Here is a 24,567-nt window from a genome sequence, read left to right as displayed (position 1 = left end):
TGAGCTGTCAGTGCAGAGCCCGACATGGGGCTTGAACTCATGAACCATGAGATCATGACCTGAGCCGAAGTTGGACCCTTAATGGACTGAGTCACCCAGGTGCCCCTAATTTAATTACCTTAAAACATTTTTTTTTTAATTTTCTTTATTTATTTTTGAGAGGGAGAGACAGAGAGTGTGAGAGGGGTAGGGGCAGGGAGGGAGGGAGACAGAATCTGAAGCAGGCTCCAGGCTCTGAGCTGTCAGTACAGAGCCCGACATGGGGCTGGAACTCGCAACCTGTGAGATCATGACCTGAGCCAAAGTCAGATGCTTAACCGACTGAGCTACACAGGTGCCCCTAATTTAATTGCCTTTTAAAAGAGCCCCATCTCCAAATATAGTCATATTCTGAAGTACTGGGGTTTAGGGCCTCAACATATGAATTTTAAGGGAACATACTTCAGCCTAGAACAGTGGTCTAGCAAGAAAGAGGTCTAAGCCTCAGAGTTCTCCCAACGTATACTATAACCCCTGGGGTATCAAAACCCGTTAAATTTCATTAGGTGAGCTCTGTTCAAAAAGCAGGCAAGAGTATCATCTACTTTTTTCCTTAGGGAGTAGAAGAAAGGAGGTCAGGACCTGTTCTGTGCCAGGCACTATGCTGGGTGCTGGTACTTAATAGACATTATGTCGCCCAGTCTCAACGTGGCCAAGGATAGGCTGAGCATAACTGCCTTCATTTTACAGAGGAAGAAAGAGACATTAAGCCACTTGCCAAGCTCATACAGTTATTGTGCGATTTACTCATGTGGCAGTTGAGAAAATGAGGTTAGGGGCATAGGATGGTGGGGGTGAAACAGGAAGAAAACTGATCTTGTGTTTCGCCCAACTCAAGAATTAAAAAGTAAATGCAAGGATGATAAGAGAAGGAAAAACAAATGGAAGAAATTCTTTTTCTTTTTTAAAGGCAGGTTTAAGACTCCTTTGGAGGGGCACCGGGGTGGCTCAGTCGGTTGAGCATCTGACTTTGGCTCAGGTCATGATCTCACGGTTCGTGGGTTCGAGCCCTGCATTGGGCTCTGTGCTGACAACTCAGAGCGTAGAGCCTGCTTCGGATTCTGTCTCCCCCTCTCTCTGCCCCCCCCCCAATTAAATATTTTTTTTAACCTTTATTTATTTTTGAGACAGAGAGAGACAGAGCATGAACGGGGGAGGGGCAGAGAGAGGGAGACACAGAATCCGAAACAGGCTCCGCTTTGAGCTGTCAGCACAAAGCCCGATGCGGGGCTCGAACTCACGGACCGTGAGATCCGAAGTCGGACGCTTAACCAACCAAGCCACCCAGGCGCCCCATCTAAATTAAATAAACATTAAAAAAAAAGACTCTTTTGGAATAAAGCCACTGAGTTCTGAAGGGAGTAAGGGAAGGTTCTGTGTCAACCACTTTTCTCCACACTAATCCATCAGCCTGTAAATAAATTGTGTTTGTCCAACAGCTTTAATCTATCTCTCCTGGATTTTTTGTTTATCCCTCCCTGGCTAAAATCAGCAGGATGTGACACTTGGGAAGTTGGACTCTGAAGGGAGACCAACAGGTTCAAATCTAATTTTCATCACTTTTTAGCTGTGTGGCAAGTCACTTAATCTCTCTGGGGCCTCAGTTCTCTCTGCTGTAAAAAAAAAGAAAAAAAAAAGGAGATGGTAATAATAACTGATGAGGTTGTTGCGGACACTAGTGCATCTGTGGAAAGTGCTCAAATAAGCATCTGGAACCTGGTAAGCGTCACGTAAGGATAAGCTATTGCCCCTGTAGAAAGCGGGACAGGTGAAGGCCAGGATCCCTGTGCACTTTCCCACATAGGTCTCTGATTCCTGGAAGTGCATAGTAGTAGAGGTTGGAACACTCATTTGTTACGTACGTGAACGAATGCAGACGTGGTGACCTTGAGCAATCTGTGATGAAGAGGAAGTACCTGGTTTCAGCAAGTTTCTAGAGTTTTTGTTTGCTGTTTGGTCGAAGCCATAAGCCCACTGGTGGAGGAATAAAGAGAAGGCAGTGAGACAGAGCAGGGGTGAGAAAGCTTTTCTCGGTTTCCAGGCTGGCAGGAGAGCTCTAGCTTGTCCATGGTTGTTTTCCCCTCCATTTGCTTGCATCATCTCTAGATCTGGGGGTGCAATCACTGTCTGGGGCCTCTGGGCCCTGACCGTGTAGAACCTCCCCACCCCCTCCCCCACTGACATACAGGGATGTGAACGGCACTCGAATGCATTTAGAGCTTCCACTTGTTACTGAGCTCTGCAATCGGCTGACTGATCTGCGTTGTCATTAAAATTCCTAAAGTGATTGCCAAACTTTCTTTCCAGGCTCAGGCTGCATGAAGAAAAGGTTATTAAAGATAGGCGACATCATCTCAAAACCTACCCAAACTGCTTTGTTGCCAAAGAACTGATTGACTGGCTGATTGAGCACAAAGAGGCTTCTGACAGAGAGACAGCAATCAAACTCATGCAGAAGTTAGCAGACCGGGGCATCATTCATCACGGTGAGTGAGGTGGCCACCGACCGTCAAGGTAGCTTGGGAGGAAGACACGGGCTGCGTCTTCTATTCCAGATACAAACCTACCCATTTAAGAGATAAAACACTTGGTCTCCTGTGCACCTCTCGCTGGTGGCATTCCCTTCTTTCCTCCAAGAGGCATTTGGGCTTATTTCCATTTACTGCTTCATACTTTTTCCTTTCTGTAGATGCATCTCTTAGCAAAGTATCATACTGTTGCAAGTGCTTTAAATCATTATAAAAATGCATGATTATTCTTGTACAACTTGATTAACATGCTGTTTGTGAGATTCATCCATGTTTGCTCATTTTCACTGCTGCGTATACCATGTATAATTATGCCTTTGTGCCTTTACCCGTTCTCCTGCTGATGGACATTTAAGGGGTTTCCAAATTTTTGCTGTTACTCTCGACATCTCTACGAACATTCATGAACATGTCTCCTTGAAATCTCTAAAACTGACCAAGACCTTTCATATGTTGATGTTCTCTTGGGCTGGAATGCCCTTTCTCTTCACTTTTGCCCATTTTCTATCCAATCTTCAGGTCTCTAACTACATGCGAGCTCTTCAGAGAAGTGTCCATTCTTTGCAGCTAGGCGACGGGGTTCTTTGGTCTGTCACTTCAGTATCGCCTCACCTCTTTCATTGCCCTGTTGTACCGTATATATATATTTTTAACGTGTATTTATTTTTGAGAGAGACAGAGACATAGTGTGAGCAGGGGAGGGGCAGAGAGAAAGGGAGACAGAATCCGGAACAGGCTCTAGGCTCTGAGCTGTCAGCACAGAGCCCGACGCGGGGCTCGAACCCACAGACTGCGAGATCATGACCTGAGCCGAAGTTGGACGCTCAACCGACCGAGCCACCCAGGCGCCCCATGTTGTACCATATTTTTATTACATGCTGACATTGCTCTTTATTTCACTAGCCTTCACATTCTTTGAGGCTGATACCTCCCCCATTGTGCTCAAGAAGAGTTTGTGGAATGAATGATGAATTGAATTTTGTGACCCTTTTACTAGACAATGAGGTGATGGTGATGGTGATAGTACTCACTCTATTCCAGGTACTGTGTTAAATACCTGTATTAAATCATAGAGGAGTGTGCTTGAGAAATGAGGCAGTGAAACAAGTCTTAATTAGCATCTCACTGCATGTGAGGAATTAAATGAGTTTTGTTTTGTTTTTTTCTTATGGGCCTCTCTGTGTATATTGTGTTTCAGTGTGTGATGAACATAAGGAATTCAAGGACGTCAAACTCTTCTACCGCTTTCGGAAGGATGACGGCACCTTCCCGCTGGACAATGAAGTGAAGGCCTTCATGAGAGGACAGAGGCTGTACGAGAAGTATGTTGCTCGTGGAATCCCCCATGTGATCTTAACTTGTGGAGAGAAGCAGGGCTATTTCGGGCTTTTATCATTCTGACTTCAGCCTGGCTCTTCACGTGAGATGGTTACATAACTGTTCCCTTTAATATGGGAAGACTCCATCACTCATTTGCTTTTCTCTTTGCCAGGGATGAAGTCGATTTCATAAGATTCTTAATAAAGATTTTATTTAAATATAAAATATTTAAATACTTATTTTCTACGTGTAAGTCGATGTGACAAAATTCCAACATAAAAAAAAAAAAAACAAACCCCGCAAAGTTGCAGCTCGCTGTTTGCCCTCAAGTCATGCAGCTGCCTATTTTCTCTTTTGAACACCGTTGTGTACCTTGGAGGTTTGATCTTGTCAATGGCTGGAGAAGCAGTGTCAATTACAGGGGAAGTTCAAGTTCAGGTTAAGAGATGAGTCGTGAGAGGACTTCAGGAGGCAGGATGGTGTAAGAGGAATAATCTCTCAGCTCTTTGAAGAGGGGAATGCATTGTAGTCAGGAGGATTCAGAGGCTGGATCTCAGATCTCCCTGGCAGTCCAGTTCGTGTCTGGGCAGATCCGCTGTTCCTGTGGGTCCCTTTTCCATCCTGCCTTGTTTTGTTTTGGTTTTTTTTTCCAGGGCAGCCATTAGAGCAGACACTGCCTCCTTAACTCTGGCTGCCTTTCAAGGCTTGAGGGAGTTGGAAATATGTATTTATCGCACAAAAGAGCCTACTCTGTGATGGGTGGGTTGGTGCATGGGGAGGTAGGTCAGGGGGGTCCGATCAAGCAGCATGATGGCTAGGAGCCAGATGAGTTTGATTCTAGCCCTGTCACCTTACCTCTGTAAACCTCCTCTTTTATGACATAGGAGTGGTGATGGCACCTACCTCCTAGGTGTTTAGTGCTATTGTGGGAATTAGAATAAATTGTGTCAATTACTTAAATATTTAGCTCAGTAGCTCGGTGTGTCAGGCCCCAGAGATGACAGTCATTTCAGATATTAGCCTGACAGCGATGGCCACCCTGGAGTCTGTCTCTCCTGTGTTCTGCCTCCATCCCAGTTCTGTTCACCTGTTTCTGGTGCTGGTATTGTCCAACACATGCCCCATGTGTGCTACTTCTCTCGTCTCTTGCTTTCTATACCGAGGTATACGAAACCCCTCATCTCCTGGACTCACATGAACTTGAATGGAAGGGATCCATTAGCACCTTTCTTTGTACATCTGAGTATATGTATATGTGTTGTTGCTGTTTTCTTTTACTTTCTTAGCTCATTTCGGAAAATTCTAGCAGGTGGTAAGTAATTTGATCACTATGATGGTCCTTTCAAAACGTAAGATTCTATGTTGTCAAAAACATGTCATTTCCACGGATCAATATTGCTATATCCTTTTTTCTGTGTGCAATTAGTGTTCAGTATCTCAATTTCCCAGTAAATTTATTCCTCAAAATGCTCGTGAAATTAGTAATAGGAAAAGTTGTTTATTTATTTATTTTTAATATAAAAAATGTTTATTTTTAAGAGAGAGAGACAGAGTGCAAGCAGGGGAGGGGTAGAGAGAGGGAGTTACAGAATTCGAAGTAGGCTCCAGGCTCTGAGCTGTCAGCACAGAGCCTGAGGTGGGTGGGGCTCAAACTCAGGAAACATAAGATCATGACCTGAGCCGAAGTCCACTTACCCAAATGAGCCACCCAGGTGCTGATGCTAGGAAAAGTAATTTAATCAGTACTTAACCTTGCGTGAACTAGCTGCTGCCTCTCAGTCTTGGCCCCTATTGTTGGTTGCTGGAACATACATGGAACAACCTTTAGGGCCTTTGGAATTGATGGCTCAGTGTACCTACATGATCAGTTTTGTTTACCGTACCTTTAATCATTTTTTTTATTATATTTCTCATGTTTCCTTGGATATCTTTTCTATGAATGTCAGCATGTATATTCTTTTGTAAGTTTTGGGTACTTTAAAAAATAGTGTGAAGAAGTAAATAGTTTTGTGCACAGCTCACCTCTTCAAGGATTTTATTTATTTTACTATTGAAGTTTTTTTTCCTGTATTTTTAAAAGCCAGAATACTTGTTTAGGATATCTCTAACATTTATGAAAGAAGGCCTTGCAAAATATATGTTCCTTTTTTTTCTTTGCCTTTTAAAATAATAACAATTGATAATATTTGTTGGTTGATAACTATGTATCAGACATCCTGACTAGTCCATTTTTTTTTATTATCATAATGAACCTGATTTAGAAGAATTGTATCCATTTTATGGATGAGGAAAATGTGGTAGGGAGAGATTCAAGCTCTTATTCAAGGTCCCTTCACTAGTAAAAACATCTGGGATTCGAACCTAGGAGCCCACAGCCCAAACTTATTGCTACTAGGTTGTTAATAAATTTTAGAAAACATTTTTATTATTAGGAAAGATGTATCATTATTTATCACTTATGGAAATTAAATTAATGAAATCAGTGTTTTCTTCAAAATTTTAGAAAACATTTTTATTAGGAAAGATGTATCATTATTATTTGTGGAAATTAAATTAATGAAATCAATGTTTTCTTCAAAATGTAGTTTATAGTAAAATATAACATGGAGTTTGTAAATATCTGGGTATGGAATTTTCTGTAAAAAGTAACTGAAATAATTCTAAGCAGACATTGGAAAAGAAGAGTAAAGCAATTTTCCTTCAACACAAATCTCCCTATAGATTTAGGGACTAAAGAACACAGGGAATATAGTAAACAGTATTGTAAGAAAAAAAAAGAGATACATTTTTTTTAAAGAATTTATTAAGAAAAAATTTTTTTAACATTCATTCATTTTTTTGAGAGACAGAGAGAGGGTGTGAGCAGGGGAGGGACAGAGAGCGGGAGACACAGAACCTGAAGCAGGCTCCAGGCTCTGAGCTGTCAGCACGGAGCCCAGCGTGGGACTCGAACTCACTAAGTGTGAGATCATGACCTGAGCCAAAGTCGGACGCTTAACCGACCGAGCCACCCAGGTGCCCCTTAAAGAATTTATTTTTAAGTAATCTCTACACCCAACATGGGGCTCGAACCCACAACCCTGAGACCAAGAGTCCCACAGTCCACTGACTGAGCCTGCCAGGCACCCCCAAAAAAGAGATGAATCTACATGGTATGCTAAAAGTGTGATAGAAACCTCTTTTATTTGTAAATTAAGCTCTTCAAAACACTTCTACTAGATTCTTTTATTTGAACTCTCTTAATGGAGTAATAAGAGAATAGTAAATAATAATAGAAATAATAGCGTAGTAAATAATAATATAAAATACAGTATAAATTAAGTGGGACATTACATTATCACCCTGGTTTTCGGGAGGAGCATTTGGGACCTGAGGCAATAAAATCATTTCTGTGTGATGGCGATATGGCTCAAGAGGGACACCCGAACCCAGGCAGCAGGTGCACAGGCCGCTGCTCTCCACACACTCCCACCAGCTCTGGAGGGGGCTGGCTGTGTTGTCTGTACATCCTTTTTGCCCTCCTCTTGCTTTCTTGTTCTGGGTTATTAATAGAACGTTGTGAAACTGGGTGGTTTCTGCCTGGGGTTTTGGTGAACCGGGCTGATTTCTGGGCACCTTGATTTCCTATCCATAGAGACGTTTCTCAGTATGCTATTTTGTAGGACACAGCTGTGTTTCAAAACTCACAGTGGCTCTGCTACCTCTTAGTATCCATCTTGCTCCAGTTAATTCAACTCAGAGGTACTCAAACGAACACCAGTTAAGGGGCAAAAGCTGGCCTTTTCAGGGTGTCCCACCATGAGGAAGGTTATGGGAGAGCTGGTGACCAGAGTCCTCTGCATAGTGAGTGACAGTGGGTGTGGGTTTTCGGAGTCACCCAGCCCTGCTCTCCAGTCCTGGCCTCCGACTAGCTTGCTCTGCGACCTTGAGCAGGCTGCTGAAACTCTCTGATCTGTGGTCATAAATGGAGGCAAGGCTGAGACCCACTCGGAAAGGCTGTTGGGAGGAATTTACAATCTGTGCATTGCTGAACACAGTGCTAGGCACAGAGTGAGAGCCCAAGAAATGTTAGCAGCTGCTATTAGAGTAGTAAATCAGTATATAAATGAACGGTATCTATTCTTATTATCATATTCTTTTAAGATTTAGCCTAGCCTAGAAGTTAAGAGCCGGGAGCCAGGCTGCCTGGGTGTGGATCCTGGCTCTGTGCCTTGTTGGCAAGTGGCTTCACCTCTCTGTGCCTGCCGTTGCCGTCCTGGTATATGGAAATATTGATTGTATTGACCTGGTAGACTTCTTGTGGGGCTTAAATGAACTAACATGATGTATGAGCACACAGGTCAGGGCCTACCTCAGGGTATGAGCGTATCTTGCTGACCATCTACTGCTGCCAGCTGGACAGAAGTGTGAGGAGGATGTGTGCCCCTGGATCAATGCCCAGAATTTGTCATTTTGAGCAATTCACCTGAGAACATTCAGGTCCCACTGCACTTCCATCAACAGGCGTTCATCAGACCTTCACTATGGACTGAAGGTGCATAGGATAGGGCATGCCGTCTCCAGGAGGGACATACCGTTTCCCACTTAATTTTGCATGGGCCCAGATACCTCAGACATGCAATGCATGAACAAAACTCACGTTGTCCCAAATAGTGCAATTTTTAGTTTTCATATGAAACCTGCATCATCAGGATAGAAATACCTGTGACTTAAAAGAACAACGGTGGATCTGTGTACTCAGCCTTCACGTGGCAGAAGATATTTCAGGTGCATATTCCAAACGACGAAGATTGATCATCATCTAGCAGTTAGCAAAATAGATCTCTTTAAGGAAAAAGGTGAACTCAGGATTATCAAGTGTTCTCTCTATATATTGATAAATAGAGTTAGCTATAAAAGAGAATATAAGTTCGAGGTACAATCTGGACTTTCCTTACTAAAACCAATATTTGAAATGTGCATTTTAAAAACTAATTTTTTTTTTATCTTAGAGCATGAGCAGGGGAGAAGGGTAAGGAGAGAGAGAGAGAGAGAGAGAGAGAGAGAGATAGAAAGAGAGGGAATCTTAAGCAGGCTCCACACTCAGCACAGAGCCCAACACAGGGCTTGATCCCATGACCCTGGGATCATGACCTGAACCGAAATCAAGAGTAAGAAGCTCAACCAACTGAGCCACCTAGGCGCTCCTAAATGCACATTTTAAACTAACCCTGATTTTCATCTTGAGACCTAGAGGAGACTTCTCAATTCTAATTTAACCTCAGTCTTAACATGGAGGTAGGTCCCTTCTAGGTCTGGTTCATAAAGACGTTAGTTTAGTTTTTCACCTAAAGGGCCTTTGGTCTGTTCAGCAGCAGGAATTTCTCTCTCCAGCCACTCATGATCTATTTAGTTTGCTTAGGAGTATAAACCTGAGTGAAGAACTGGTTTACAGTGCCTGCATGCCATTAGATCTCTGTTGAAGTCCCACGGCTTCCTTTATATTCTCTCCTCCATAGGACTGAAGGGAAATATAAGGGAGAAACTGTACCCAAAGGGGAAAAGCCCTTTTGTGTGTTTTATCTTATCAGAGGTTTCTCTCCCATGTGCCCCTGGGATCTTTTTCCTGTTCCCTCCCAGTGCCTGGCACAATAAATATTTATTGAATGAACAAAGGACTCCGCGTGCTATGATCGCTGTGAGCTGCTGAACTTGTTCCATGAAAGCGCTACAGAGAACTTGCTTTTAATGGCAAACAACACTAGCCAGAGGTTCACCTTGTCTTGCCTCTTTAGGGTTTAAAAAGCATCTTACGCATTATCATATTTGGCCCCCTGCCCAATGCTGGGAGTTATTACACAATTAATCCCACTGTAGAGATGAGGAAGATGAGCTAGAGAGAGGTGTAATGACTGATGTAACCCTAAAGCATGGAGCTGGAGGAAAAAAAAAAGTCTTTAAAAGTTTTTAAGCTTTTGACTCCATCTTGTTCCATTTCTGGGATAGAAGTGCTTTTCAAACTGAGATACTGAGTCCTATGAATTGATTCCAATTTTGTGTTCAAAATGCATTTTAATTATTTTGCAAACTTTAATAAAAATACTTCCTAATAGGCTATGTATTACATTTTCACAGTTTACATGTGCTGCTCAGTTTGATAGTGATTCATACAGTCTTGGAGTGAACATTTCCTGTCTTCTTGGTTTATTTGAAGAGTGTCCTAAGATTGCAATGTAAGTAGGTTAAAAGTTGTTTCCTTTCCCAACTGCTTGTGTGAGTGACAAGGAATGATTTCCATGCTGTATAACTAATGTCAAGAACTGTTAAGAATCTTGAGATTTTATTTTATTTGCAAGCTAACAAGTTTGCGTGCCATCACTTCCTGGATGCCGGCAGAAGACAGGAGACCCCTGGGTCAGAGACAAAGGACAGTTTGTTACTCTCAGCAATAGTAATAACCAGAGTATCGTCATCTTCTGGAATGAGTTCTGCAAGCTTTGGTTCCTATAGCAGAGCACAATGGGTGCCAGATGACACCTGCCAGGGTTGGGTTACAGAAGAGGATCGAAAGCATGAGGAACCTGAATTTTTTGTAATAGTCTTAAAGCAAACTGCTCTCTAGCACAGAGGGAGACATTATCTTTATTATACAGGACAGTAAACCAGTCTGCCCTTTTGCTTCAGAGAGAGACACTATCTTCCAAGTCTGCTCATTAGGCAAACATTGAAAAGATAGTTTAGAACATGGGCTGTCAGTGCTTCTGCTTGCAAGATATGAGGAGATGTGCACAATCCACGGAGAATTATACCCTGGCAACTGAAACAAAATGCACAAATTAATTGGATTTTGTAGCTGATTCTTGAGGGAGCAATAAATATCACCACTTCTCTTATTTTTGTATTTTTGTGTGTATGGTAATCAAAGCTACCATATAGGTTTCATTACTTAACGTTTGTAAGTATATGTTGTGTTACAAACATGAAATTTTTAAAAAAGGGATTTTCTGTAAAATTTTACTTGAAAAAAGAGATTACTGCTTTAAAAAGTTTTAAAATGATGCTATTTTTAAAGGACTTTGTCTTTAAAGTCTTCTCACAGGGTGTTTAACAACAATTTTAGAAATGTAAGGGGTTTTATTATATGTGCAGCTCTATGTGGAGTCATGGGAAACTTTTGATCTAGAACTGCATCCTTGTTAGGTGCTCCTAACCATCTATTCTTTCTTTTCATTTATTTATTTTTTAATGTTTATTTATTTATTTTGAGAGAGAGCGCACGTAAGCCAAGGAGGGGCAGAGAGAGAGAGAGAGAGGGAGAGAGAGAATCCCAAGAAGTCTCTGCGCTGTCAGTGCAGAGCCCCACGTGGGGCTCGATTCCACAAACTATGAGATCATGACCTGAGCCCAAACCAAGAACCAGACGCTTAACTGACCAAGCCACCCAGGCACCCCTCTTTCCTTTCTTTTTAAAAAAAGTTTCTATATAACAGGCCATGCAAAATTGTGGGCTTCACCTGACGGGTTATTAAAATGTTTAATAATTTGCCTGTCAGAGACCTTGGACTGGAGAGACTATATAAAACAAACTCATTGTTTTATCATTTTCAATATCTAGAAAAATTTTATACTGCAGTTATTTTCAAACATTTTCTCTGTCTAAACACTCCCTTATAAGTTCTAAGTGTAAAGTATGGAAAAGAGTGTGTATGTATGTTGAAAACATCCAGCCCTGGTTCACCTAATTTTGTTGGTTTTCTAATTTGTTTTACAGCTTGCAGCTTCAGCCTGCCAGAGAAGGGCCATCTAGGAGCCAACCTCATGGCCAGTTTGGTCATGTAGCTGAGCTCATGCCTGTTCTCTGGGAACAGAACTAGCCAGGGTCTATACTTTTGGTTATGCCCCAAGACTGGGAAGTAGGGGTAGTGAAATGCATCTGGGAACACAGATCCATTGGAAACACAAAAAGTGATGATGTGGTCACTTCAGACTCATCGGGGTGGTGATCACAAAAACAAACAACAAATAATAAGTAACAGTGTTGGTGAGGATGTGGGGGAGATGAACCCTTGTGCATTGCTGGTGGGAATGGTGTAGCCACTATGAAAAATGGTATGGGGGGGGTCCTCAAAAATTAAACGTAATATTACCATATGATCCAGCAATTCCACTTTTGCATATGTACCCAAAGTAATTGAAATCAGGGACTTGACCACATATTTGTACAACCCTATTCATAGCAACATTATTTACATTAACCAAAAGGTCAATGTAACCAATGTCCATTGATGGATGAATAGATAAACAAAATGTGGTACATGTGTACAATGGAATATTATTTAGCTTTAAAAAGGAAGGAGATTCTGAGGCACCTGGCTGGCTCAGTCGGAAGAACACTGGTTCTTGATCTCAGGGTCGTGAGTTTGAGCCCATGTTGGGTGTAGAGATAAATAAATAAAATAAGTAAACTTTAAAAAGGGAAGATATTCTGACACGTACCACAACGTGGATGACAGCATCATGCCAATAAGCCAGTCATAAATGGACAGATGTTGTATTATCCAACTTATGTGAGGTCCCTAGAGTAGGCAAATTCATAAAGACAAAAAGTAGGTTGCCGAGGACCGGGGGGAAGAAGGAACAGGGAGTTATTATTTAGTGGATATAGAGTTTCGCTTTGGGAAGATGAAAACGTTCTCAAGATGGATGGTGATGATGATTGCATAGTCAGGTGAATGTACTTAATGCTACTAAGCTATATCCTAAAAATGGCTAAAATGGTAAAATATTATGTTTATTGACCACAATTATAAAGTAGATAAGTTACAATATTGTAAATCACTAAAAAAGCTGGTGGGAGGTTGGGCAGGAAGCATCAGGCTTAACGTAGAGTACCAGCAAGCACGAGAATGACAGAGCAAGGTGACATCCATGCTGTTAGGGCCAGATGTTGACCAGAGGAATTGGAGAGACAGTGGTGTATGCCCTGCAGATTCGGACGATAACGATGAACTGGATACCAAGCACTTCACCAAGTTCACCAAGGTGAACTACCAGAAAGCATGGGGACCATCCCAACCTGGGTTTCCAGCTCCAGAGCCCGTGATTGTAACTGCTTTTCCGTCTGCAGTTTCCACTTTGCAAAATTTCTGTAACTTCAAGCCAGGGCGGTAGCGATAATGAACGCCACTAGATGATAGTAAACAGTATGCAGCTGAACAGATTTTTAAATGGGGCTGAGAAACATCTTTGGGTCTGGTCTTGGAAATCACATTCCCCTTACTGTTTCTTGGCAATGCTATCCCCATATAACGTATGGCAGTAATATTCAAGCTTTGTTAACATGCGGAACAGGCAGCAAGCCAGCTGTGCCTGTCAGAAGCCATCAGCCCTAGCTTGTCATCTACAGATTTCTAGCTCTAGGTGTCATTTAGAGCTGATTTAAAGGTAAACACATTGCTGCTTCAACGGCAGACTGGGTTCACTGATGGTGGAGGTTGACTGTGCTGGTTATTTCTGCCATGTTTTCCTGATCCCGCGGAACTGCTGGGTGGCGAACCTTGTCGTTGTAACATTCACTTTGCCAATCCGTCTCTGTTGTTACTTTTCAACTGGTAAAATGAAAGAGCCATTTGAGATTTCTAGAGTTGGGGAAGCATGTGCCAGAGCTCTTCTCCTGTCTCTCATCAAAACATTCAACCTTTCTGAGCTTGTTTATCATCTCTAAAATTGCAAGAAAATGCATAATTCACGGATTTGTTGTGCAGTCTGAGATAAAGCCCAGCAGAGCCTCGTCTAATGCAGGGTGTCAAAATGCATATAGTCCAAAGTATCCTTGTGTTACCCCGGATTACCTCTCTACACTAGAATTGCATCAAGCATGCTGAGATGTCCAGCTTGTATGTGAGACATTTCTGTTCGTCCTCCAGATCCATTCTCTCCCCATTCCCAGCCCTCCGTGTTCCCCAGAGACTGACCTACAGGGACTGACTGCATTACTAGGCTGCATTGCCATTGCCTCAGTCAGTGGGAGGCATGAGCAGGAAGTAAGTGGGAGGGAGGAGCGTGAAGTCAGGATTTTATTTCTCTGTTCCCTCCCCACCATTGGAGACTCCAGCTGATGTCAGGCAGCCCTGTCCTTTCCCACATCTCTTTTAGGCTTTGGAAACTTCCCTCCCTCTAGAATCCTCAGACCGAGAGTTGTTAATGATCACTGCTGTTGCCAGTCTGGGAGCTTTACATTGTCATTTCCTTTAACCCTGCCCGTAGATCAGTAGTTCTTTTATTATAAACTACCTTTCACTACCCATGTGCACATTCTTGTAGTTTCCTGCTGGGACCCGGATTGCTAAGCCCTGGAGACCCACCTGGGAACTGAAATGAGTGATCTTGTATCTCCTTGAGTGGACAGGCAGGCAGAATTGCCCACACTCGGTCAGTGGAAAATTGACTTGCTCTTTCTGTTGTCGCTGAGAGTGTACCATGTATGATGTGATGGTCAGAATTGGCACAGGGTTCTTTCAGTCCCCACTGTTGTGTAAGTACGGAGTGTGGTTGAATCGTAATGGGTTATTCTGGCTCCCTTTCTGCACCTGTTTCATCCTGGGTTCTAGCCCAGTAACTACAGCAGCCACCTCTCCAAGGTGATTGTGTTTCATTTCTCCAACTTGGCCAGAAGCTCTTTGAGGTCATGGACCTTGGTCATTCTTATTTAGGAAAGAAGTCAATGGTTAGCCCCTTTCCCTTTTTCCTAACCTGTGGAGTGTTCAAATTTGAGTAAAACCAGTAATAGATATTTGATAATCTTAGATCACTCTATTTGTATTTTCTCATTGTAGGTTCTTATCATAAACATTCAAAGAATAAGAATACTAATCAGCCATCAATGTACTGAGCACTCATTGCTCTAGGCAACATCATAAGTATTTTTCACACATTATTTCATATAATTCTTCCTATACCCTAAGAGGGAGAGATTTTCACCATTATTTTACAGGTAAGGCAAGTGAATTTGCGATGGGCTAAGTAATAAGCATTAAACTTCCAGTTCGAGAAAAGTGCTCCTACAGAAGTTTCTCACAGTGTATACTCTTCACTTTCCCACAATAAGCATTAAAAGTTAAAAATTTTAATTCCCTGAATGAACCTGTAGAGATTGAATACCATCTCCAATATGCTTTGAATCCAATGACTCTCACTTACATCAACTGTCAAGTTTATTCCATCTGGAAGAGATTAAGAACTCAGAGGCTTTTCTAGAGGAAATAGCTTGTTTGTTTTTAAGTGCTGAGATTCTAGAGTGAATGGATCAAGAGGGATAGGGCATGATGAGGCTGTGCCAGACATTCTGCAGCAAAGAGGAAAAAGAACACACACAGAGTAGAAGAGGGGGCAGGACCTTCTGAGAGAAGAGGCACATATTGGAGCAAAGTAAAAGTGGATTTTTTTTAAGAGTGATACCAGGGGAAGGCATGGCTGGGACTTTTTCAGGAAGGAGGGTGTTCTTCCATCATTAGAGGCTTTGTGTGGAACTCCCTCCCCACTGTAGGTGGCTTTGTCTTGAAATGTAGAGACGAGTCCAAGAGGTGTAGTTGCTATGCTGTTTTTCTTGCTTATTTACTAAATGGAAACATCCCTACTTAATTATGGTCTCTTCACACAGAGCTGAGGAGTGTAAGCAAAGGCATTGTTCCGCCAAATGAAAACAGCACTGAATTGACAGAAAGCATTTATTAATTTCAGAGCCCCTGACAAAAGAGTCTTTCAGACCAGAAAGAAAGAAAATCCAGATATTTTTAACTGTATTAAAGTTCAATTTGTAGTTAAACTTTTGAAGTTTAATACACATAAAATACACATATCCTGAGTGTGCAGCTCAATAAATTTTCACAAGCTTCACACACTTAGGGAAACCACCACCACCCAAATAGTACTTTTCAAAGATTGTCCTCTGTAGCCTACTATAATTTAACATCCTAAACAAAATTGATTTTTATCAGTGTTAGCATTCGTTAGAATATAACATTTCTTTTGAAGAAATTAAACTTCTTTGGCTTTTATGTGTTTCACCTGTCACCTGAATGTCACCTCCTGTCCCCAGATACTCGGAATTGGTTCTTCTGGTTAGTTTGAACTGTTGCCCAACCTGATGAGGATTGACAAGAGTCAACAAGGGTCTACTCTCATGGTGTGTGTATGTACCTATGTGTATTGCTTGTTCACTGCTACTTGGTGCCAGGCTATTTGCTAGATGCTTTTATAGATTAGCTCTAATTTTTATAACCCCATTGACGTAAGCATTATTATCTTTATGACCTGCAAGAGGAAATTTAGGATCGTAGAGCCCAACCACAGCTTGGAAATCACAGTTCAGAGATTCAAACTCAGGGTTGCTTCTCATTGCCACTGTCTCTGGAACCATTTGTGTTCATAGGCAGGAACAGAGGAGGAGGTAATCAACCGGATAACTCCTAGATGCCTTTCTTCCCTTTCAGTATCTATATACTTCTACTAACTCTTTTATGGTATTTATCTACCTTGCATATAGGTTTTAATTTAATTTTAATAAGCTTCCCACTGACAAACAATTTAAGGTCAAGGGCTGTGTCTTTTCATTTCTGCATCTCCTGGGACATAGAAGATGCTCAATAAATATTTATTGAACTGATGAATGAATAAGTGAAATGACCAAAGTAGTGATTTTTTAACAGCTCTATTGAGATGTAACTCGCCTACTATACAAATGACCCATTTAAAGTATACAAATTAATAGCTTTTAGTATATTCACAGATATGTGCAACCGTAACCACAATTTTAGAACATTTTCATCACTTCATTAACTCTTAGCTGTCATTTCCCTGGCCTTTCATCTATCCCTACGCAACCACTGGTTTACTTTCTGTCCCTGTAGCCTTTTCTGTTCTGAACATCTCATGTGAGTAGAATGATACAGTACGTGGTCTTCTGTGACTGGCCTCTTTCATTTGTCATGTTTTCAAGGTTCATCCCTATTGTAGCATGTATCAATATGTCCTTCCTTTCTGTAGCCAAATAGTATTCCATTGTGTCCACGTATAACATTTTCAGTTTTATCAGTTGACAGATATTTGGTTTGTTTCTGCTTTTTGACAGTAATGAATAATGCTGCTGTGAACATTTGTGTACCAAGTTTTTCTGTGGACATATGTTTTCATGTCTCCCGGACATAGAGAGAGAAGTAGAATGGCTGGATCGCATAGTAGCTTTGTGTCTAGTGGTTTGAGGAGCTGAGATGTTTTCTGAAGTGGCCGTACCATCTTCCATTCCCACCAACAGCTTATGAGGCCTCCAGTTTCCCCACATCCTTGCAAACAACTTATCATTATCTGACTTTTTGATTCTTGCCAACTAGAGGGTGTGAAGTGATAGCTCATTGTGGTTTTGTTTGCAGTTCCTGATGACCAATGATGCCTACCATCTTTCTATATGCTTATTGACCATTTGTATATCTTTTTTTTGTCTATGAAGATCATTAGTCACTTTGAAATTGGGTTATTTGTCTTTTTATTATTGAGCTTGAAGTCAAGTTTTTATTTGGATTCAAGTTAGCTAACATATAGTATAGTATTGATTTCAGGAGTTGAATTTAGTGATTCATCACTTACTTACAATACCCAATGCTCATCCCAACAAGGGCCCTCCTTAATGCCCATTACTCATTTAGCCCACCCGTCCCCACCTCCCCTAAGTGTTCTTTATGTATTCTGGATGCAAATGCATTGTCAGTCATATGCTTTGCAAATATTTTCTCCCATTCTGTGAGTTATCTTTTCACATGCTAGCTGGTGTCTTTGAAGCACAAGAGTTGTAAATGTTAATGTCCAGTTCATCTATTTTTTCTTTTGTCACTGGTGCTTTTGGTATCCTAAGAATCCTTTGTCCAATCCCAAGTCACGAAGATTTACCCTTATGTTTTCTTATAAAAATTTTATGGTTTTAACTCTTCTACTTAGGTCTTTAATATATTTTGAGTTGTATTTTTCTACAGAGTATGGGGTAAGGGTCCAGCCTCTTTTTTTTTTTTCTTTTTTTGCACGTGGCTGTCTAATCATCTCAGCATAATTTGTTGGAAAAATGATTCTTTCTGATTGGGTGGCCTTGGAACCCTTGTTAAAAATCAGTTGACCACCAATTTAGGAGAAAAACAGATGAACATAGGGAAAAGGGAGGGAAAAAAAGAGAAAGAGGCAAAATGTAAGAGACTCTTAACTGTAGAGAACAAACAGGGTTGATGGAGGGAGGTGGATGGGGGGCATGGGCTAGACAGGTGATGGGCATCAAGGAGGGCACTTGTGATGAGCACTGGGTGTTGTATGTAGGTGATGAATCACTATATTCTACTCCTGAAACTGATATTACACTATATGTTAACTGCAATTTACATAAAAACTTGAAACAACAACAACAAAATCAGTTGACCACAGGTGTAATAAAGCAGTGATTTTTTAATTTGTTTCAAGAGTGGCGTCTTATGATTGTCCAATGTAAGATCTTGCTTGAAAAAAGAGAGCAGAGACTGTTTTTCCTCCTCTTTCACACCACTTCCACAAATGTACAGGACAATGTTGTCCTACTGTCACCTGGCTCATTAACCTGCACAAAAGTAGTATCCACTTCTCATTGTGTTCAGTTTTTTTTTTTTTATCACTTTCTTACTTTTGTACAGTATATTTATTTTCCCTAGTTGGTATTGTCCTCAATTTTTCTCCACTACTTCATCTGCTTCCCCTAAACTTCTTTCTTTACCCCTTTTCTTTCTTTGTCTTTGGCCTCAAATGCTTCTATTTTCCAATAATTATGGAAGCATCCAAACTAAATAATAACCATTCCCTTAAAAGGAGCCTTTATGGTATGTTTTAGAACTAAGCTTCCCCTGACAGTTGTTTCAAAAGGCTCACAGAAGTTGGGATTGTTTTGAATTCATTGTAAAAGTGCTCAGTTTCTCTCCTTCTTGTGTAATTTTGCAGTTATGAAACCATGGCTGAATGTGGCCATTTAGGACTGTGGTCTTGCAGTTGCATTCCTATTCTGTCTAAACCTGACTTAAGTTCTGAAAATGTTTACTGCAGTAACACTAAAAACCATGGGCAATGTGAAAATTACAACTCAGGTTCCAGAATATCAGTCTCTTCAGAGCATAAAATCATCACGAAAAAGTTCTAGTTTTTCTTCCATCAGATTTTAGGATAGCAAGCAAAGAGGCAGGGATTTCACCTTTCAAAGGCAAATAACTCTCTCTATTTCTGTTGCTTGTGATATTTTTAGTTTTTAGTCGGTTGAATAACAAATATTTGTTGAACGCTTAATGTATATGCCTTCCCTAGGCTCAGTTTGGTTTTTGTTTGTTTGTTTGTTTGTTTTCTTTTTTAAGAAATAAAAGCATTTAAGACATGGTGTCTTATCTTTCAGAAGCTTCTAGCTTAGCTTGAGTGCATTAAAAATCCAATGGATATATAAACCATGGTATTAACTTTAAGTTCAAATCAGAGAGAGATCTGCCTGGATTGTGCTTTAGTTGGGATACTTTCAAAGAAGGGTTAGTATTTAATCCAGCCCTTTAAAAGAGCCCCACTGTGTCATTTAGCCCCTAGTGCAAATGACAACCAGTGACCTTTTTGTCCTTTCCTTCAGGTTGGTGTAGTCCCTCATCTGTGCACAGGACTGCTCCTGAGGAATCCGGGCTGCACTTTAACCCTCCTTTTTACCTGAAGCCAGGCTTCCTTGTACCTGAACAAAGTACAAGTGATGCAAGTGAATGACCCGTTCACTGTATCACTGTGCAATGAACACCTCCCCTGCCTCCTTTTGAAGAGTAGAGAATGGAGAAATAGATTTCTCCAGAGAAAGAGAGCAGGGGAGATGTCAGGGAATAGCATGAGTAAGAAAAAAGATGAAAATTAGTATGTTTAATTCAGTGTGTAATATGGAGACAAGTTAAGGATGGTAAAAGGTAATGTGTTGGCAAAGAATGGGAAATGCTGCTTTTCCTTTCTTTCCCTCACCCTTTCTAATAGGTAATGTTTTCACTCAAAAATATTAACTGAACAGCTTTCTGTTTACTCGTTCCAAACCTAATTATTATGAAAACGATGTCAATTTGTCTGTATGACATCTGTTCTATAGATAATAGCATAGCACATAAGAATACCAATGCTCATGGAAGCATTTCTTCCTTATTAATACGTTCTTGCTAATCACAGAAGTCAATGTTATACATTCAAACTAAATGTTGGGAGAATACATCTAAGTATATTATTAATATTTGGGAACTACTTTATTATATTAGATATTAATATAAGCATTTTGTCAGAAACAAGCCATCTGGTTAAACAAGACTTAACCTCAATATAATTTCTTTATTGATAACATTTTTCCCCAGTTACAAAAATAGTGTATACTCTTTGGGGAATAATTTGAGTAATAGAGAATTCCATTAAGAAAAGGAAAATCATTCACAAACTACCCCCAGGAGTCTTAATATTTGGGTGAGTTAATTTTTAATTTTTAATGGTTATCATGTGTATAGAGTTACATATTTTGCCTTTCAAAGTAATTTATCATTATATTAACACACGCCTTTTTAAAAAGCTATCTCTCTATCTCTCTAAATCCTAAAGCACCTTTTTGGCCACATAATGCATATGGGTCGTTGTGAATCTCCCTAGCTTGTCCCCTTGAGTACCATTTACGTGTGTTCTCATGTTATAGAGGGCCTTCTCAACTATTTTGATTTTTTTTTTTCCGTGCACAAGGAGATCGTTATCAGCTTATTTCTATTTCTGTACTGGCCCCTAAATGTAGCAGTTCCTTCCATTGTAATGCTGCCTTCCCCCTGGCTTAAAGTCAGTCTGGGAAATCTGACTCAGATATATATCCAGGAAAGGTGGAAATCAAAGTCACATGCATGATCAAAATCTGTTGAGTGCATGCTTACGGGAGGCAAGTATTGTTGGTGCCTAGCACCATATTTGGTATATGGCTTTATGTCATGATTACAGGCCATAACGGGACAATTTTGACTAAAAAATGAATATGTTCTATAAAATGTAAGTTTCTGAGCATCGTATACACTCCTGATTACTTATTAAAATAGAATTGTTATTCTTGTCTAGAGAAATGCACACAGAATCTTAATTCATTTTGTCACAAAGGGGTTTGATTATATCAGATATTGGCTTCATCTAGAAAACTTTTATCATCATCACCATCACCACCATCATCATCACCATCATCATCATCATCATCATCATCATGGCTAAAATGTATTCAGTGTTTAGGGGGCAGCTGGCACAATGACTGAAGTATTTATGCATTATCACACTCATATTGCACAACTCCCCAAGTTGTCACTGTTATTACCCCCAGTATACACATGGGGAAGCAGGGTCATGTGGCTAACACGTATGCAGAGTTAGGATTTAAGGCTGGATTTGCCTTTAATCTCATGTTTTCAAAACTACCCTACACTTTAAGTAAAGTAAAAACTAATAAATAAACGAGGAAGAGATAAGACAAAACTGTGAATGAGCTACAAATATTGAAATTGCCTTTCAGCTAGTAAATAAAAATAAACCAGTGTGGTACCTACTCTCCAAGATGGTTCCAAATATACGTGCATGTTGCTCTTCCCATGAAGAGGTGCTGCATGTATCCCCTCCCCTTGAGTCTGGCCTGAATCTGATGACTTTATAAATATAATTCAGGGCAGTTGACATTCTGTGACTTCAGAACCTAGGCATGAAGAAGGCCCGGCAGGGTTGATTGATTTTTGATGAGTGCCAGTGTAATTCAACAGGGAACAAATGATCTTTCAACAAATAGTGTTGGAATGACTGGAGAGCCACATGCAAAAGAATGAAGTTGGACCCCAGCCCCATGCCTTATAGAAGAATGAACTCAGAATGGATTATGGAACTAGATGTAAGGACTCACACTGTAAAACTCTTAGAAGACATAGAAACAGATAAATATTCACGGGCTTGGGCTGGGCAGTGGTTTCTTAGTTGTGACACCCAACACACAAGTGACAAAAAGAGAAAAAGGGATAATTTGGACTCCTTCAAAATTAAAAGCTTTTGGTTACAAACAATACCATCGAGAAAATGCAAAGACAACCCACAGAATGGGAGAAAACATTTGCAAATCACCTGTCTGATAATGGTCTTGCATCCAGAATATAAAAAAGACACTTAACATTCAATAATAAAAAGACAAGCTAATTTTCAAAATGAACAAAGGGTTTGAATAGACATTTTCCCTGAGAATATATACAAATGGACAATAAGCACATGCAAACGTGCTTAATACCATTAATCATCAGGGAAATGCAAATCAAAACCACAGCGAGACACAACACCCACTAGGATGGTCCTAATGAAAAAGAATGGATGATAACAAATGTTAGCCAGGAGGTAGAGAAATTGGACCCCTCGCACGTTACTGGTGGGAATGAAAGCGGTGCAGCCACTAGGACAACAGTCGGGCAGTTTTCCAGAAAGTGAAACGTAGCTACCACCTGACTCAGCGACTCCACTGCTAGATGTGTATCCAAGAGAAATGAAAACATGTCTCTGCACAAAAACTTGTGTGTGGATGTTCACAGCAGCATTATTCATAAGAACCCAAAATGGAAACAATCCAGATTCCATCAACTGATCAATGGATAAACAGAATATAGTCTATCCAAAAAGAAGAAGAAGAAGAAGAAGAAGAAGAAGAAGAAGAAGAAGAAGAAGAAGAAGTATAGTCTATCCATACAATGGAATATTATTTGGCAATAGTAATTGTGGAAGGGATGGAAATACTAATACATGCTACAGCATGCATGAACCTTGAAAACATATTAAATGAAATATAATTGGGGGATAGCTTGCTATCTAGCAAAACATCATTGGAATAAGTGGTAAGCCAAACTCTTGCCTTAACACTAGGACAACGTATTAGTAGTAAAATCAGGGCGCTTGGCTGGCTCATCCAGTTAAGCCGCTGACTCTTGATTTCAGCTCAGGTCATGATCTCACAGTTCATGAGTTCCAGCCCTGCATTGGGCTCTGTGCTGACAGTGTGGAAGCTGCTTGGGATTCTCTCGTCCTCTAGCTCTGCCCTTCCCCTGCTCATTCTCTCTCTCTCTCTCTCTCTCTCTCTCTCTCTCAAAATAAACAGTAAAAAAAATCCCATGAAAGGCTTTATCTTAAAGAGAGGAACCTGTATAGGGACATTAGTTGATTTTAAAGAGAAATGAGGAAGAACTAAGGCTGGTGGGGTATGTTTTAAATGGCAAGCTGAACCAGTGCGGGCAGACCAGCCAACAGTCTCTTTTCTAAAGCTCATATTGGCGACAGCGGCTCACCAGTCACTTGTCCAGAGGCCACTGGCTACTTAGCAGGAGCTCTAGAGGCCTGGCAGGTCATGTTTCAGGCCACTGGCTACTTAGCAGGAGCTCTAGAGGCCTGGCAGGTCATGTTTCTGGTTACAAGAAGTGACACAAGTAAACCCTATCCACTTGTCCTCTCCACACCCTGAAAGGAAAATTGTGGAGCTAAAAGGGGACAGAGTGGTATAAAGAGAGAGAAAAGCCAGGCATCTGCAGATGTGTCATAAATGGAGAGTATTGGTAGGGCAGGAACTCTAGATTCACCTCATCTCCACACAGGTTTTATAGGTTAGTTTTTGTTGTTGTTGTTGTTGGTCTGTATTTCTTTTCATAGTTTGACTAGAGTCAGGGACTATATGGTCATATTCCACAGAATTTAGGAATCCTTGTTAAATCAAACCTTCTGTATCAGATAATGGCTTGGCAAGAATTATATTTAATCTAGATTATGTCTTTTTTTTGTTTATTTATTTATTTTTGAGAGAGAGAGAGCAGGGGAGGGGCAGAGAGATAGGGAGACAGAGGATTGGAAGCAGGCTGTACACTGACAGCAGAGAATTTGACATGGGGCTTGAACCCATGAACTGAGATCATGACCTGAGCTGAAGTCTGACGCTTAACCTGACTGAGCCACCCAGGTGCCCCTAGATTAGGTCTTTTTAAAAAAAATAAATATGACAGGTAATATTGTGCTAATTTAAAGTGTGTAGTGTGTTACTTTAGTACATTTATATATCATAATATGATTACAGACATAGTGATATTTGTCATACTACATAATTCTAGTATAATATTATTGTCTATATTCATTATACAGTGCATTAGCTCTCTATGACTTATTTACTACTTGTTACAAGTTTGTACCCTTAAATAGCATCAGTCTTATCCATCTCCCCCCACCCAATCCCCTGGTGAACCACCCTCTTATGCTCTCTTTTTTATAGATTTCACTTTTTAGATTCCACATACAAGTTATATTATTCAATACTTGTCTTCCTCTGTCTGACTTACCTCACTTAGCATAATGTACATCCTTGAGTACATTGTTGTTGCAAATGGGAGGATATCTACCTTTCTCATAGCTAAATACTATTCCGTTGTATATATGTACCCCATCTTTTTTATCTGTTCATGTCTTGTTGGTCATTTGGGTTGTTTTCATAACTTAGCTATTGTAAATAATGCTGTGGTAAACATGAGAGGGAAGATATTTGTTCAAAATCCTGTTTTCATTTCCTTTGAATATATACCCAGAAGTGGAATTGATGAATTATAACGTTGATCTATTTTTA

General features: G+C 40.5%; 1 protein-coding gene across 1 annotated transcript in view; it reads left to right on the top strand.

Moving 5' to 3' along the window:
* DEPTOR (DEP domain containing MTOR interacting protein) overlaps positions 1-24,567 on the top strand; it is a 135,287-nt gene that overhangs the window by 39,970 nt on the left and 70,750 nt on the right. Inside the window, exons 2-3 of the mRNA XM_015085654.3 lie at positions 2,347-2,525; positions 3,766-3,889. Of these exons, the coding sequence (XP_014941140.1) occupies positions 2,347-2,525; positions 3,766-3,889 (303 nt within the window). The remainder of the gene's footprint in view (positions 1-2,346; positions 2,526-3,765; positions 3,890-24,567) is intronic.

The sequence above is a fragment of the Acinonyx jubatus genome, chromosome F2, assembly GCF_027475565.1.
Source record: "Acinonyx jubatus isolate Ajub_Pintada_27869175 chromosome F2, VMU_Ajub_asm_v1.0, whole genome shotgun sequence".
Classification (NCBI taxonomy): Eukaryota; Metazoa; Chordata; class Mammalia; order Carnivora; family Felidae; genus Acinonyx; species Acinonyx jubatus.
This window is presented reverse-complemented; position numbering and strand designations above follow the sequence as displayed.